This window comes from Pan troglodytes, chromosome 1 (assembly GCF_028858775.2).
Source record: "Pan troglodytes isolate AG18354 chromosome 1, NHGRI_mPanTro3-v2.0_pri, whole genome shotgun sequence".
NCBI lineage: Eukaryota > Metazoa > Chordata > Mammalia > Primates > Hominidae > Pan > Pan troglodytes.
The window spans coordinates 215218374-215231517 of record NC_072398.2 but is presented as its reverse complement, the minus strand read 5'-3'; the positions used below and the strand labels follow the sequence as shown (position 1 = coordinate 215231517).

The window sequence follows — 13144 nt, the reverse complement described above, 5'->3', positions numbered from 1 at the left end:
CTGCCCTCCCCCAAATCTGCTCCCCGTACTGCTCCCTATCACATGGAGCAGCATCCAACACCCATCAGTCAAAAACTGGGGTGATCCTGACTCCTCCCTGCCCCTAACTCTCATCAAACTAATCACCAAATTGTGTCAATTCTATCTCTAAAACCATCTCTCCTCACTCTCTGCCTTTAACTCACACCTTTATTTCTCACTTGGATTATTCTAGCAGGCTCTTAATTGGCCTACAGGCCCACTCCCTTTGATACATTCTTCACTTAGCCAGAGTGATCTTCCTAATCCACAAATCTGATTCGTGGCCAGGCATGGTTGCACATGCCTATAATCCCAGTACTTTGGGAGGCTGAGGCGGGAGGATCATTTGAGGCCAAGAGTTCGAGACCAGTCTGGGCAACATAGTGAGACCCCATCTCTACTAAAAATTTAAAAAATTAGCCAGGTGTTGTGGTGCACGCCTGTAGTCCCAGCTAGTTGGGAGGCTGAGGCAGAAGGATCACTTGAGTTCAGATCAAGGCTGCAGTGAACTATGATTATGCTGCCACTGCACTCCAGCCTGGGTGACAGAGCAAGACGTAGTCTCAAAAAAAAAAAACCAAAAACAAACAAACAAAAAAACCCGATTCTTTTATTTCAGGCTAGAAATAAAAGAATCCTCCCACCTCAGCCTTCCAAGAAGCTGGGACCACCAGAGGTGTGCTCCACCATGCCCGGCTATTTTTTTTCCTTTTTTTTTTTTTTTTATAAAGATGGGGTCTTGCCATGTTGCCCAGGCTTGTCTCAAACTCCTGGGCTCAAATGATCATCCCACGTTGGCCTCCCAAAGTGCTAGAATTACAGAGTAAGCCACCGCACCTGGCCACAGATCTGATTCTTAAATGGCTTCCCATTAACCTAAAGGTTAAAGTCCTTAACTAGGTTTACAACGTCCCCTAAGACCAGACCACAGCTTGCTGCTGCTTTTTTTTTTTTCTTTTTTGAGACGGAATCTCGCTCTGTCGCCCAGGCTGGAGTGCAATGGCGCCGTTTCGGCTCACTGCAACCTCCGCCTCCCGCGTTCAAGCGATTCTCATACCTCAGCCTCCCGAGCAGCTGGGACTACAGGCGCGCGCAAGCACGACCGGCTAATTTTTGTATTTTTAGTAGAGACGGGGGTTTCACCATATTGTCCAGGCTGGTCTCGAACTCCTGACCTCAAGTGATCTGCCCGCCTGGGCCTCCCAAAGTGCTGAGATTACAAGCGTGAGCCACCAAGCCCGGCCCAGTCTGCTTCTTTATTTAGCCTGATCTCTCTCTCCTCTCTCTACGAAGATGAGTTTTCTCACAAACTACACCCTTAACTGAGAATACCCGTTTTCCTGCCTCACTCCGCTGAGCTTCTCTTAGATCTTAGCTTTCTGGGGGACAGAAGCCTCCCGGGATTCCCCCTAGGCTGAGTGATGTGTCTCTACTCCGTGCTTCAGAGGAAGGAGGGCTTTCTGCCCTCGCAGCAGTATCAGAATTGCTGATTTACCTGTATGTCTCCCACATGGGTCTCTGAGCTCTGGGTGACGATGGTGATACAATTAATAACAGCAACAAACACACAGCATTTACTTTGTACCCAAAAGTGTTCTAGGAGCCTCATTTCCCCTTTATTACAATCTTAGGAGGCTGGTTTTATTATCATCTCTGCTTAAAGGATGAATAAACCCAGGCAGAGAGAAAGAGCCAAAAGTGCCTAAGGTCACACAGCAGGGAATGGGGATTCAAACCCCGCTGCTGGGCTCCACGATTCACACTCCTAACTCCAGGATCGAGGATCCTGGAGGATCGAGTCCGCCCGCATCACTCGCTCTAGCTTCAGCATCTATCAGGTGCTGAACCACCGTCCGCAGTATGAATGAATGAATGAAATGATTTTATACAGGGACAGCGTCGGCCTCCTCTCTGTCAGCTCCTCCTAGGCCCGGGCAGCCCCGCTCCCTCCCGCCCCGGCCGGCCGACGGGAGCTGCCCCGGCACTGCGCTCCCTCGCGGCCGCAGAACGCCCACCCTCGACAGCGCGCGGGGTCAAGAGGCGGTGACAGCCGTGCGGCGGGGGCGGAGATGCTACCAGCTGGGGTGTCATCCAGCCTGGGAGGTGACACGCGCCCCCTCGCCCGGGCGGTCGCTCTGGCCGCCCACTCCCCGCCAGCACGCCCGGCGACGCCCCCCGCCCCGCCACCCCACAATCTCCCGCCCAGCAGTGTCCCCTCAGCCCCGGTTGGCGTCCCATTCCACTTCCCTCCCCTCCCCCACACAACCGTCACCGGCGTCCCACCGCGCCCCATCCTCCGCCGCCTCCGCCCCGGCTCCCGGGACTTCCCCGGCCCCGGGCGATTGTTGACCCTCACCTGCCATGTCCCGGACCCCACCGCAGAGGGAGGTGCATCACGGCCGCGAGAAGGCCGGGGACAGCACTCCAGAGCAGACAAAGGGCGCCGCCATGTTAGAGTCGGGCGGAACCGACCTCGCAGGCTTCCCGGCTGCAACTTCCGGCGCACGCGCAGCGTCCTCGCTAGGAGAGCGCCCATAGACAGACGCATGCGCCTAGCTATCCAAAAGTTCCACCTTACAGTACTTCTGCGCTGAGAGTTGTCCTCATTGTACCCGTGCCTTGGTTTCTCTTCCAAATATAACAGTAACATCATGTGTTCAGCTCTTACTGTGTGCCAGGCACTGTGTTAAGCGCTTTACATGCATTATCTCTTTAAACCCTCACACCAATTATAAGATAGTATTATTCTCCTAATTTTAAAAAAGGGAAAACAGACTCAAAGAGTGTAAATCAATGTCCATGGTCACATATCTTGTAAGTGGTGGACCGGAGATATGAATCTACTTGTGGCTTCAAAGCTGCAGATCCCAGTTGTGTTTTTCTACCTTCTAAACCGAACATTATCCCCTTCCCTGATTATCTTGGACGTGAATAAAGGTGTCTGAAAACAAAAGTGTCTGCAGACTTGCATGGCCCCTCCGTGGCCCCTCTTCTACCTTTTTGGTAGCTCTAGGCCACTGACTTCTCCACTTTCTCACAGTCTGAGGGCTTTCTCCTTTGTTTACTTCTAGGCCTGCTTATTTTCCATAATCTATAATTTTAACAACACTCTTGCCACTACTGTAAGCTCTTTTGCTCCCTTGTCTTTTTGTCACATGGATTTGGTAAGAATACCAACGCTGTGTGAATCCAAATGCACCTTTTCTCTTTGTTAGCTCCCAAACAGCCAAGCACAGCTGAAGAAAGTATGCAGTGGGGAGACTGTTCCCTAGAGATTCATGTCCACTAGCCTTCAGTGGGACTGCAACATATGCCAATCTGGCAACTCACTCCTGTCTTCACAATGGCTAGAGAAACAAAAAAAGCCCAGCAGTTGACTTCACCCCTTCTTGTCTTTTGTTTTTTTTTTTTTTTTTTTTTTTGGAGACAGAGTCTCGCTCTGTCTTCCAGGCTGGAGTGCAGTGGCGCTATCTCGGTTCACTGCAAGCTCCGCCTTCCGGCTTCACGCCATTCTCCTGTCTCAGCCTCCAGAGTAGCTGGGACTACAGGCGCCCGCCACAACACCTGGCTAATTTTTTGTATTTTTAGTAGAGACGGGGTTTCACCATGTTAGCCAGGATGGTCTCGATCTTCTGACCTCGTGATCCACCTGCCTCAGCCTCCCAAAGTGCTGGGATTACAGGCGTGAGCCGCCGTGCCCAGCCGTCTTTCTTTTCTTTCTTTTTTTTTTTTCAGATGGGGTCTCGCTATGTTGCCCGGCTGGACTGAAACCCCTAGGCTTAAGCATCCCATTTCAACCTCCCCAGTAGCTGAGACTACAGGCATGTGCACCCACAACTGACTAACTTCACCCGTTCTTTTTAACTATATTTTTAATTTTTATTTCAGTAGATTTTGGGGAACACATGGTGTTTGGTTACATGGATAAGTTCTTTAGTGATGATTTCTGTGATTTTGGGGGACCCATGACCTGAACAGTGTACATTCTACCCAAGGTGTAGTCTTTTTTTTTTTTTTTTTTTTTGAGATGGAGTCTCGCTCTGTTGCCCAGGCTGGAGTGCAGTGGCGCCATCTGGGCTCACTGCAAGTTCCGCCTCCCGGGTTCACGCCATTCTCCTGACTCAGCCTCCCGAGTAGCTGGGACTACAGGCGCCCGCCACCATGCCCGGCTAATTTTTTGTATTTTTAGTAGAGACGGGGTTTCACCGTGTTAGCCAGGATGGTCTCGATGTCCTGACCTCGTGATCCGCCCGCCTCGGCCTCCCAAAGTGCTGGGATTACAGGCGTGAGCCACTGCGCCCAGCCAACCCAAGGTGTAGTCTTTTATCCCTCACCCCTCCCACCTTTCCCCCTGAGTTCCCAAAGTCCATTGTGTCATTCTTATGCCTTTGCGTCCTCATAGCTTAGCTCCCACCTAAAAGTGAGCGCATATGATATTTGGTTTTCCATTCCTGAGTCACTTCATTTAGAATAATGGTCTCTAGCTCCATCCATGTTGCTGCAAATGCCATTATTTCATTCCTTTTTATGGCTGAGTAGTATTCCATGTTATATATATATACCACATTTTCTTTATCCACTCGTGCATTGATGGGCATTTGAGATGGTTCTATATGTTTGCAATTGTGAACTGTGCTGCTACAAACATGCGTGTGGAAGTGTATTTTTCACATAATGACTTATTTTCCTCTGGGTAGATACCCGCTAGTGGGATTGCTGGATCTAATGACAGACTTACTTTTAGTTCTTTAAGGAACATCCATATTGTTTTCCACAGTGGTTGTGCTAGTTTACATTCCCACCAGCAGTGCAAAAGTGTTCCCTTTTCACCACAACCATGTCAACATCTATCATTTTTTCATTTTTGATTGTGGCCATTCATGCAGGAGTAGGTATGGCATTATGGTTTTGATTTGCATTTCCCTGATGATTAGTGATATTGAGCATTTTTTCACGTTTGTTGGCCATTTGTGTATCTTCTTTTAAGAACTGTCGGGCCGGGTGCGGTGGCTCACGCCTGTAATCCCAACACTTTGGGAGGCCGAAGTGGGCAGATAGCCTGAGGTCAGGAGTTCGAGACCAGCCTGGTCAACATGGCGAAACCCCGTCTCTACTAAAAAATAAAAAATAAAAAAAAAATAGCCAGCATCGTGGCGGGCACCTGTAGTACCAGCTACTCAAGAGGCTGAGGCAGGGAGAATTGCTTGATCCTGAGGCTGCAGTGAGCTAAGATTGTGCCACTGCACTCCAGCCTGGGCGACAGTGTGAGACTCTGTCTCAAAAAAAAAAAAAAATAAGAATTGTCTATTCATGTCCTTAGCATGTGACTTTTTAATAGGATTATTTGCTTTTTTCTTGCTGATTTGTTTGAGTTCCTTGTAGATTCTGGGTATTAGTTCTTTGTTGGATTCATAGTTTGTGAAAATTTTCTCCCACTCTGTGGGTTGTCTGTTTACTCTGCTGATTATTTATTTTGCTGTGTAGAAACTTTTTGTTTAATTAGGTCCCATTTATTTATATTCATTTTTGTTGCATTTGCTTTTGGGTTCTTAGTCATAAAGTCTTCGCCTAAGCCAATGTCCAGAAGAGTTTTTCCAATGTTGTCTTCTAGAATTTTTGTGGTTTCAGGTCTTAGATTTCAGTCTTTGATCTATCTTGAGTTGATATTTGTATAAGGTGAGAGATGAGGATACAGTTTCATTCTTCTACGTGTGGCTTGCCAATTATCCCAGTACCATTTACTGAATAGGGTGTCCTTCCCCCCTTTATATTTTTGTTTGCTTTGTTGAAGATCCATTGGATATAAGTATTTGGCTTTATTTCTGGGTTCTCTATTCTGTTCGTTTGGTCTATGTACCTATTTTATTCCAGTACCATGCTGTTTTGGTGACTATAGCCTTGTAGTATAGTTTGAAGTTGGGTAATGTGATGCTCCCAGATTTGTTCTTTTTGCTTAGTTTTGCTTTGGATATGCAGGCCCCTTTTTGGTTCCATACTTCCCCATTTCTTAAAAAAATTTTTTTTTAAATCATAGTAAGAAAACTTAACATGAGAGCTGTCCTCTTAAGAATTTGTTCTTTCTCTTCAACTTTTATTTTAAGTTCAAAGGTACATGTGCAGGAGGTGCAGGTTTGTTACATAGGTGGTAATATATGACCCATGTTTACTTTAGGTTGAACTAATGTTTGGACTTAACATTTAAATGTATTACAGGCCGGGTGTGGTGGCTCATGCCTGTAATCCCAGCACTTTGGGAGGCCAAGGCAGGAGGATCGCTTGAGACTGGGAATTGGAGACAAGCCTGGGCAACATAATGAGACTCCCCCTCATCTCTACTAAAAATAAAAGCTTAGCTGGGTGTAGTAATGCATACCTGTAATCCCAGCTACTTGGGAGGCTGAGGCAGGAGGATCACTTCAGCCCAGGAGTTCGAGGCTGCAGTGACCTATGATTGTGCCACTGCATTCCAGCCTGGGTGACAAACCAAGACCCTGTCTCTAAAAAAAATTTTAAATAAATGTATTACAATTAGGCCCTATATGTCAAAAGGTCTTTTCAGGGCACAAAAGCATTCAAGTGCACAGCCTCTGTAAACTGTCCAGGACCAGTCCCTGGTTGGTGGTCTTCTTAGCTGGAGAAAGTTATCGAAATCACCTTTGTCCAAAGCTGTAGTTACGGCTGGTGGAACAGGAGTTCCAGTCGGCCTCTGTGAGCTGAATGAGTCGTAATTGTCTTAATACTGTTTATCTCGAGGCAAGTACTCGTTTAGCTGCTAGAGAAAAAGAAAAACCTTGTGGCAATTGAACATAGTTTATTCTTTAAGGTAGGAGTGCACGGCTGAACCCTTGCCTGGCACAGCCTTAGGTCCTGTCTATAATTTGGGATGTTATTGCCACAGTCTGTTCTGTCAGTCTTATTGTCTCTATTTTAACTTTAACGCTCATCAGTTGTTATGTCTAAAATACAAATAGGGCCGGGCATGGTGGCTCACACATGTAATCCCAGCACTTTGGGAGGCTGAGGCGGATGGATCGCTTGAGGTCAGGAGTTCGAGACCAGCCTGGCCAACATGGTGAAACTCTGTCTCTACTAAAAATACAAAAATTAGCTGGGCGTGGTGGTGTGTGCCTGTAATCCCAGCTACTCGGGAGGCTGAGGCAGGAGAATCTCTTGAACCCGGGAGGTGTAGGTTGCAGTGAGCCAAGATTGCTGCACTGCACTTCAGCCTGGGCGACAGAGCAAGACGCTGTCTCAAAATAAATAAATAAATAAATAAATAAATAAATAAATAAATAAAACTAATAAGTATATCAAGGTGTGTTGTTTTAGTCTGTTCTCATGCTGCTAATAAAGGCATACCCAAGACTGGGTAATCTGTAAAGGAAAGAGGTTTAGTTGACTCACAATTCAGCATGACTGGGGAGGCCTCAGGCAACTTCCAATCATGGTGGAAGGGGAAGCAAACACATCCTTCTTCACATGGCAGCAGCAAGAAGGAGAATGAGCAAAAGGAGGAAAAGCCCCTTATAAAACCATCAGAAAGGCTGGGCGTGGTGGTTCATGCCTGTAATCCCAGAAATTTGGGAGGCCAAAGCGGGTGGATCACTTGAGGTCAGGAGTTCCAGGCCAACATACTGAAACTCCATCTCTAGTAAAAATAGTGAGTCTCCGTCTAAAACAAAAACAAAAACAAAACAAAACATCAGATATCCTGAGAACTTACTCTCACTCACTATCCTGAGAACAGCAGCATGGGGGTAATCACCCCCATGATTCAATCACCTCCCACCGGGTCCCTCCCACAACACGTGGGGTTTATGGAAACTACAATTCAAGATGAGATTTGGGTGGGGACACAGCCAAACCATATCACGTGTCTAACCTCCCACTCTGTTGTAGCTGGGAACTCAGTCTCTAAGGTTTTTCTGGGGTCCCCTTAGCCAAAAGGAGGTCCGTTCAGTCGGTGGGGGACTTGGGATTTTATTTTTAGTTTACAGTGGAATCATGCTGGATTTGTCCTTCTGTACTGGCTTATTTCACATAGCACAATGTCCTTAAGGTTTATCACTGTTGTCAAATTTTGCAGAATTTCTTTTTTAAAGGCTGAATAATATTCTATCTTATGTATATACCGTATTTTGTTTAACCATTTGTCTGTCAATGGACCCTTGGTTGGGTTGTTTCCACATTTTGGCTATTGTGAATAAATGCTACAATGAACAGTGGAGCACGAATATCTCTTCAAGGTCCTGATTTCAATTCTTTTAGATAAAGACCCAGAAGTGGGATTTCTGGATCCTATGGTGGTTCTATTTTTAATTTTTTGAGGAATCCCCATATACCGTTCTTCATAGTGGCTGCACCATTTTGCATTCCACCAACAGTACACAAAGGTTCCAATTTTTCCACATCCTTACCAACACTTGTATTTCACCTCTTCTTTTGCAGGGAGAATAATAGCAGATCTGTTAGGAACCTTCTTGTCTTCCCAATATTAAGCATACAAATCTATCCCCGGGTCTATCTGTGTTAGATGTGATCAATCAGGACTCAGCATCCATTCTTTCCAGAATCTAAAATGCTAAAAATGTATTTCCGCTGGGCGTGGTGGCTCACGCCTGTAATCCCAGCACTTTGGGAGGCCGAGGCAGGTGGATCACCTTAGGTCAGGAGTTTGAGACCAGCCTGACCAACATGGAGAAACACTGTCTCTACTAAAAATTAAAAATTAGCTGAGTGTGGTGGCGCATGCCTGTAATCCTAGCTACTCAGGAGGCTGAGGCAGGAGAATTGCTTGAACCCGGGAGGCGGAGGTTGCAGTGAGCCAAGATTGTGCCATTGCACTACAGCCTGGGTAACAAGAGTGAAACTCCATCTCAAAAAAAAAAATGTATTTCCCAGACTCAGCTGCAATTAGAATCCCACATATGGATGGGTTCTGCCAGTTAGTGGGATTTGGAAGAAGGAAGTGAGGCTGTAGCCATAGTCCTGCTGCTTTTGGCTGATATCTGCTGGCAAGCAAGGTCATGGCTGTTTATAATTGCACCATACAGCTTCAAATAAGAAAAGATTTGGGGTTTAAATTCTTGGCTCAAGGCAGGGTCAGATAACCTGGGGTCATTCCTGGCTACTGCAATAGATGTATCATCTCTTATAGCCACGGGGCTTATGTAGCCAAAAATTGAAGAGAGTTCATCCCATGGGTTGCTGATTTGTAATGTAATTGTTATGTAGGCTGTATTCACAGCCTGACCAGGTGCATGGAACAGGAAAAAGTGGCTCTCAGGAACTGAAATAGGGATGTTTGGGTGGATGCAGATGATTTTGTGTTCCTGACTACCCATATCCAAAGTCCAGTGAGATTCCTTTGCTGATAGAAGCAGCCCCTTCTTCCATCTGACCAGGCTGATTCTGCTTTCTCTGGGGAGTGTGTAATGACCTCACCCGGGGAAGTTATTTTGCAAGAGGAATCTAATTCTCGTGAACACTCCACTGCCCATTGTTTGTTTCCAGATCTATAATGAAAGCCAGATTCCAGGATGAGCCAGGAGACAGGCACAGAGTCTGACCAAGGAGGATATGGCTTCTACAACAAAATAAAACATCAAACAAACAAACAAGGCTTAGCTAAGTAAGTGAGCTGAAGCCTAGGGAATATGGGTGCTACCTCAGAAAGGAAAGAATATAACATTTGGCTGAATTTATCAATATAATATGTTAGAGATTTGGGGTTTTAAAGTTCCAGCTGGAAATGGTTCTAACAAGTCAACTGGTTGATTAAACTCTGGATCAACAGTGGTCTTTATAAAACGAAGTTGAGTGGAGATGCCAGAAACTGCTTAGAATATTACAGAAGAGGAATCCAAGAATTTGCACTTGATGGCTGAGACAGGACAGGAGTTAAGTATACATGTGTTGATTGAGTGAGTGAATGATTACAACTTGCCTGGTTTCTCATTAAGTGCCACTGATTCAGTTATATGACTAACCAGGTCCCTCAACCCCAAGCTTCTCCCCTCCAATATTCTTGCCCCACCCCACCCTCAGTCAGTCACCAAAGTGACACACAGCACCCCTCACCATCTCCAGAGTCTCCAGCCTAAACCTCATCCACTTTCTACTCTAACGCCCCCTCAAAGCTCAGTTACTATTCACATGTGGGCAACCCTGCATTTTCCCTATAAGGATAACTTTTTAAGCAGTTGGCCACCCTGTAGACATAAACTTGAAGAAGTGTAGATAAACCTTGTAGACTTAAACTTGAAGAGCTGTTGATAGACCAATGGCTGTTTATACAATTTAATTTACCAACTTGATTGCACAAATCTTAAAAATCACAAATTATATAACACAGCAGCATACTAATTCATAAATATTGCTTTTCTTCCTCTGTTTACTTGTCATGAAATGATTTTCTTAACTCTTCCCAGAAATCCTTGGCATATACTTTTTAGTTCCCATCCATTTTGAAAATGTTATAAATTACACAAAAGTGAAAGTAATAAGACATGTTCTCTATTTCCATCATCCAGATTCAATAGTTAAGTTTTGCTACACATTCTTAATATATTCTTCCTTTCTTTTTTCTTTTTTTTTTTTTTTGAGATGGAGTCTCACTCTGTTGCCCAGGCTGGAGTGCAGTGGTGTGATCTCGGCTCACTGCAATCTCCACCTCCCACGTTCAAGTGATTCTCCTGCCTCAGCCTCCTGAGTACCTGGGACCACAGGCATGTGCCACCATGCCTGGCTAGTTTTTGTATTTTTAGTAGAGACAGTGTTTTGCCATGTTGGCCAGGCTGGTCTCAAACTCTTGACCTCAGGTGATCTGCCCGCTTCAGCCTTCCAAAGTGCTGGGATTACAGGCGTGAGCCATTGCGCCCAGCCTGAAGAAGTACTTTAAAGCAAATCCCAGATCATGTCATTCCACCGTGCATGATGATGATACCTCAGTGTGCAACTGTAAAAAAAATTCCACAATGCCCTGATCAGGCCTAACAATAAGAAGAATTATTCTTTGGAATAATTTAATATTCAGCCATAATCAAATTTTGCTAATTGTCTCCAAGTGTCTTTTTATGATTGCTTTGTTCAAATCAGGATCCATACAAAGTCCTCCCAACCACAGTCACAATTGTGTGGTGGTGTTTTTAAAATTGTCTTTTGAGTCACTTTTATTCCAAAGTCATTCCTTTCCTTGTTTTTTGTTTGTTCCCTCTTGTTGCCTTGACGCAGAAATAGGGACTGTTGTCCCACAGAATTCCCACATTCTGGAATTCTGTTTGCTTCCTTATACTGTCATTTAACTAGCTTCTCTGTCTCCCTGTTTCCTGTAAATAAGCCCTCAAGGCCTGAGTAGATTCAGGTCTAACTTTTTATTATTTATTTGAGACAGAGTCTCACTCTGTCACCCAGGATGGAGTGCAGTGGTGCAATCTTCTCTCACTGCAACCTGCGCCTCCCAAGTGCAAGCGATTCTCATGCCCCAGCCTCCTGAGTAGCTGGATTACAGGCATGCGCTACCACGCCCGACTAACTTTTGTATTTTTAGCAGAGGTGGGGCTTCACCATGTTGGCCAGGCTAATCTTGAACTTCTGACCTCAAGTGATCCATCTGCCTTGGCCTCCCAAAGTGCTGGGATTATGGGCATGAACCACCACACCCAGGCCTGGGTCTAATTTTTAAAAATTTATTATTGTTATTATTATTTTTTAGAGGCAGGATCCCATTCTGTCACCCAGGCTGGAGTGTGGTGGTGTGATCATGGCTCACTGCAGCCTCAAACTCCTGGGCTCAAGCAATCCTCCTGCCTCAGCCTCCCAAGTAGTTGGAACTACAGGTATGCACCACCGTGCCTGGCTAATTTTTTAATTATTTTTTTATAGAGACAGTGTCTTGCTATGTTGCCCAGGCTGAGCATGAACTCCTGGGCTCAAGCAGTCCTTGAACTTTGGCCTCCTAAAATGCTGGGATTCTAGGCATGAGCCACCAGGTCCGGCCCAGATCCAACTTTTTTTGGTAGGAGCATTTCACAGGTTTTGCTGAGTGCTTCCGGGAAGTCACATCATGGGCCCCCTTGGTGGGTCTGCGTGGCAGCAATCTGACTTTCCCTTTGGGAATTTCCCCATCAACCTTCCAAGCAATGGGTTTTTCTTTTGAAGATCTCTGAGTCATTGATTTCATTAGGGGTTGTAAAATAATGCATTTCTATCGTTCTTTCCACATCTATGAGCTGGAATTCTTCTGTAAACAGGAATTTCCCCACATCAATCAGGGTTATGTGGTTACCTGAAAACATAGTTCATTGAGGAAAGGCAGGATACAGCTTATTTCCTTTCTTAAAATACAACAACTTTATTGAGATATAATTCACATACATACAATTCATTCTTGTAGAGCGTACAGATCAGTGGTTTTTGGTATATTCAGAGTTGTGCAACCATCACCACTAATTTCAGAACAGTTTCATTACCCCCAGAAGCATCTCCATGCCCATTAACAGACACTTCCCATTCCTTCCTCCCCTCTCAGCTCCTGACAACCACTGATCTGCTTCATCTCTATGAATTTGCCTATTCTAGGCACTTCCTATAAATGGAATCATACAACACGTCGTCTTTTGTGACTCGACTCCTCTCCCCTCCCTTCCCTTCCCCTCCCCTCCCCTCCTCTCTCTTCCCTTCCCTTCTCTTTTGAGACAGGGTCTCACTCTGTCACCCAGGCAGGAGTGCCACTGGCACGATCTCAGCTCACTGCAACCTCCCCATCCTGTGTTCAAGCAATTCTCCTACCTCAGCCTCCCGAGTAGCTGGGATTACAGGTGCACGCCACCACACCCGGCTAATTTTTGTATTTTTAGTAGAGATGGATTTCACCATGTTGACTGGGCTGGGCTCGAACTCCTAACCTTAAGTGATCCACCAGCCTTGGCCTCCCAAAGTGCTGGGATTCCAGGTGTGAGGCACTGCTCCCGGCCACTTGATTTTCAAGGTTCATTCACGCTGTGGCATGTGTCAGTACTTCAGCATTTTTTTATTGTCAAATATATTCTAATGTATGAATACACCACAGTTGATTTTTCAGCTGATGAACATTTGGGTTCTTTTCACTTTTGCTGTTATTAAT

General features: G+C 45.6%; 1 protein-coding gene across 21 annotated transcripts in view; it reads right to left on the bottom strand.

The window, feature by feature from the left end:
* ZBTB17 (zinc finger and BTB domain containing 17) overlaps window positions 1–2556 on the bottom strand; it is a 34134-nt gene extending 31578 nt beyond the window's left edge. For 6 of the 21 annotated variants that reach the window (XR_010154018.1, XM_009448719.4, XM_054669803.2 and 3 more), the window contains exon 1: window positions 2378–2517. Coding sequence is in view for 6 of the 21 variants with exons in the window: in XM_009448713.4 (XP_009446988.1) it covers window positions 2378–2384 (7 nt within the window). In the remaining 15 variants the exon portion in view is untranslated. 21 annotated transcript variants of the gene reach the window in all.
* Between the last annotated feature and the right edge of the window lie 10588 nt (window positions 2557–13144).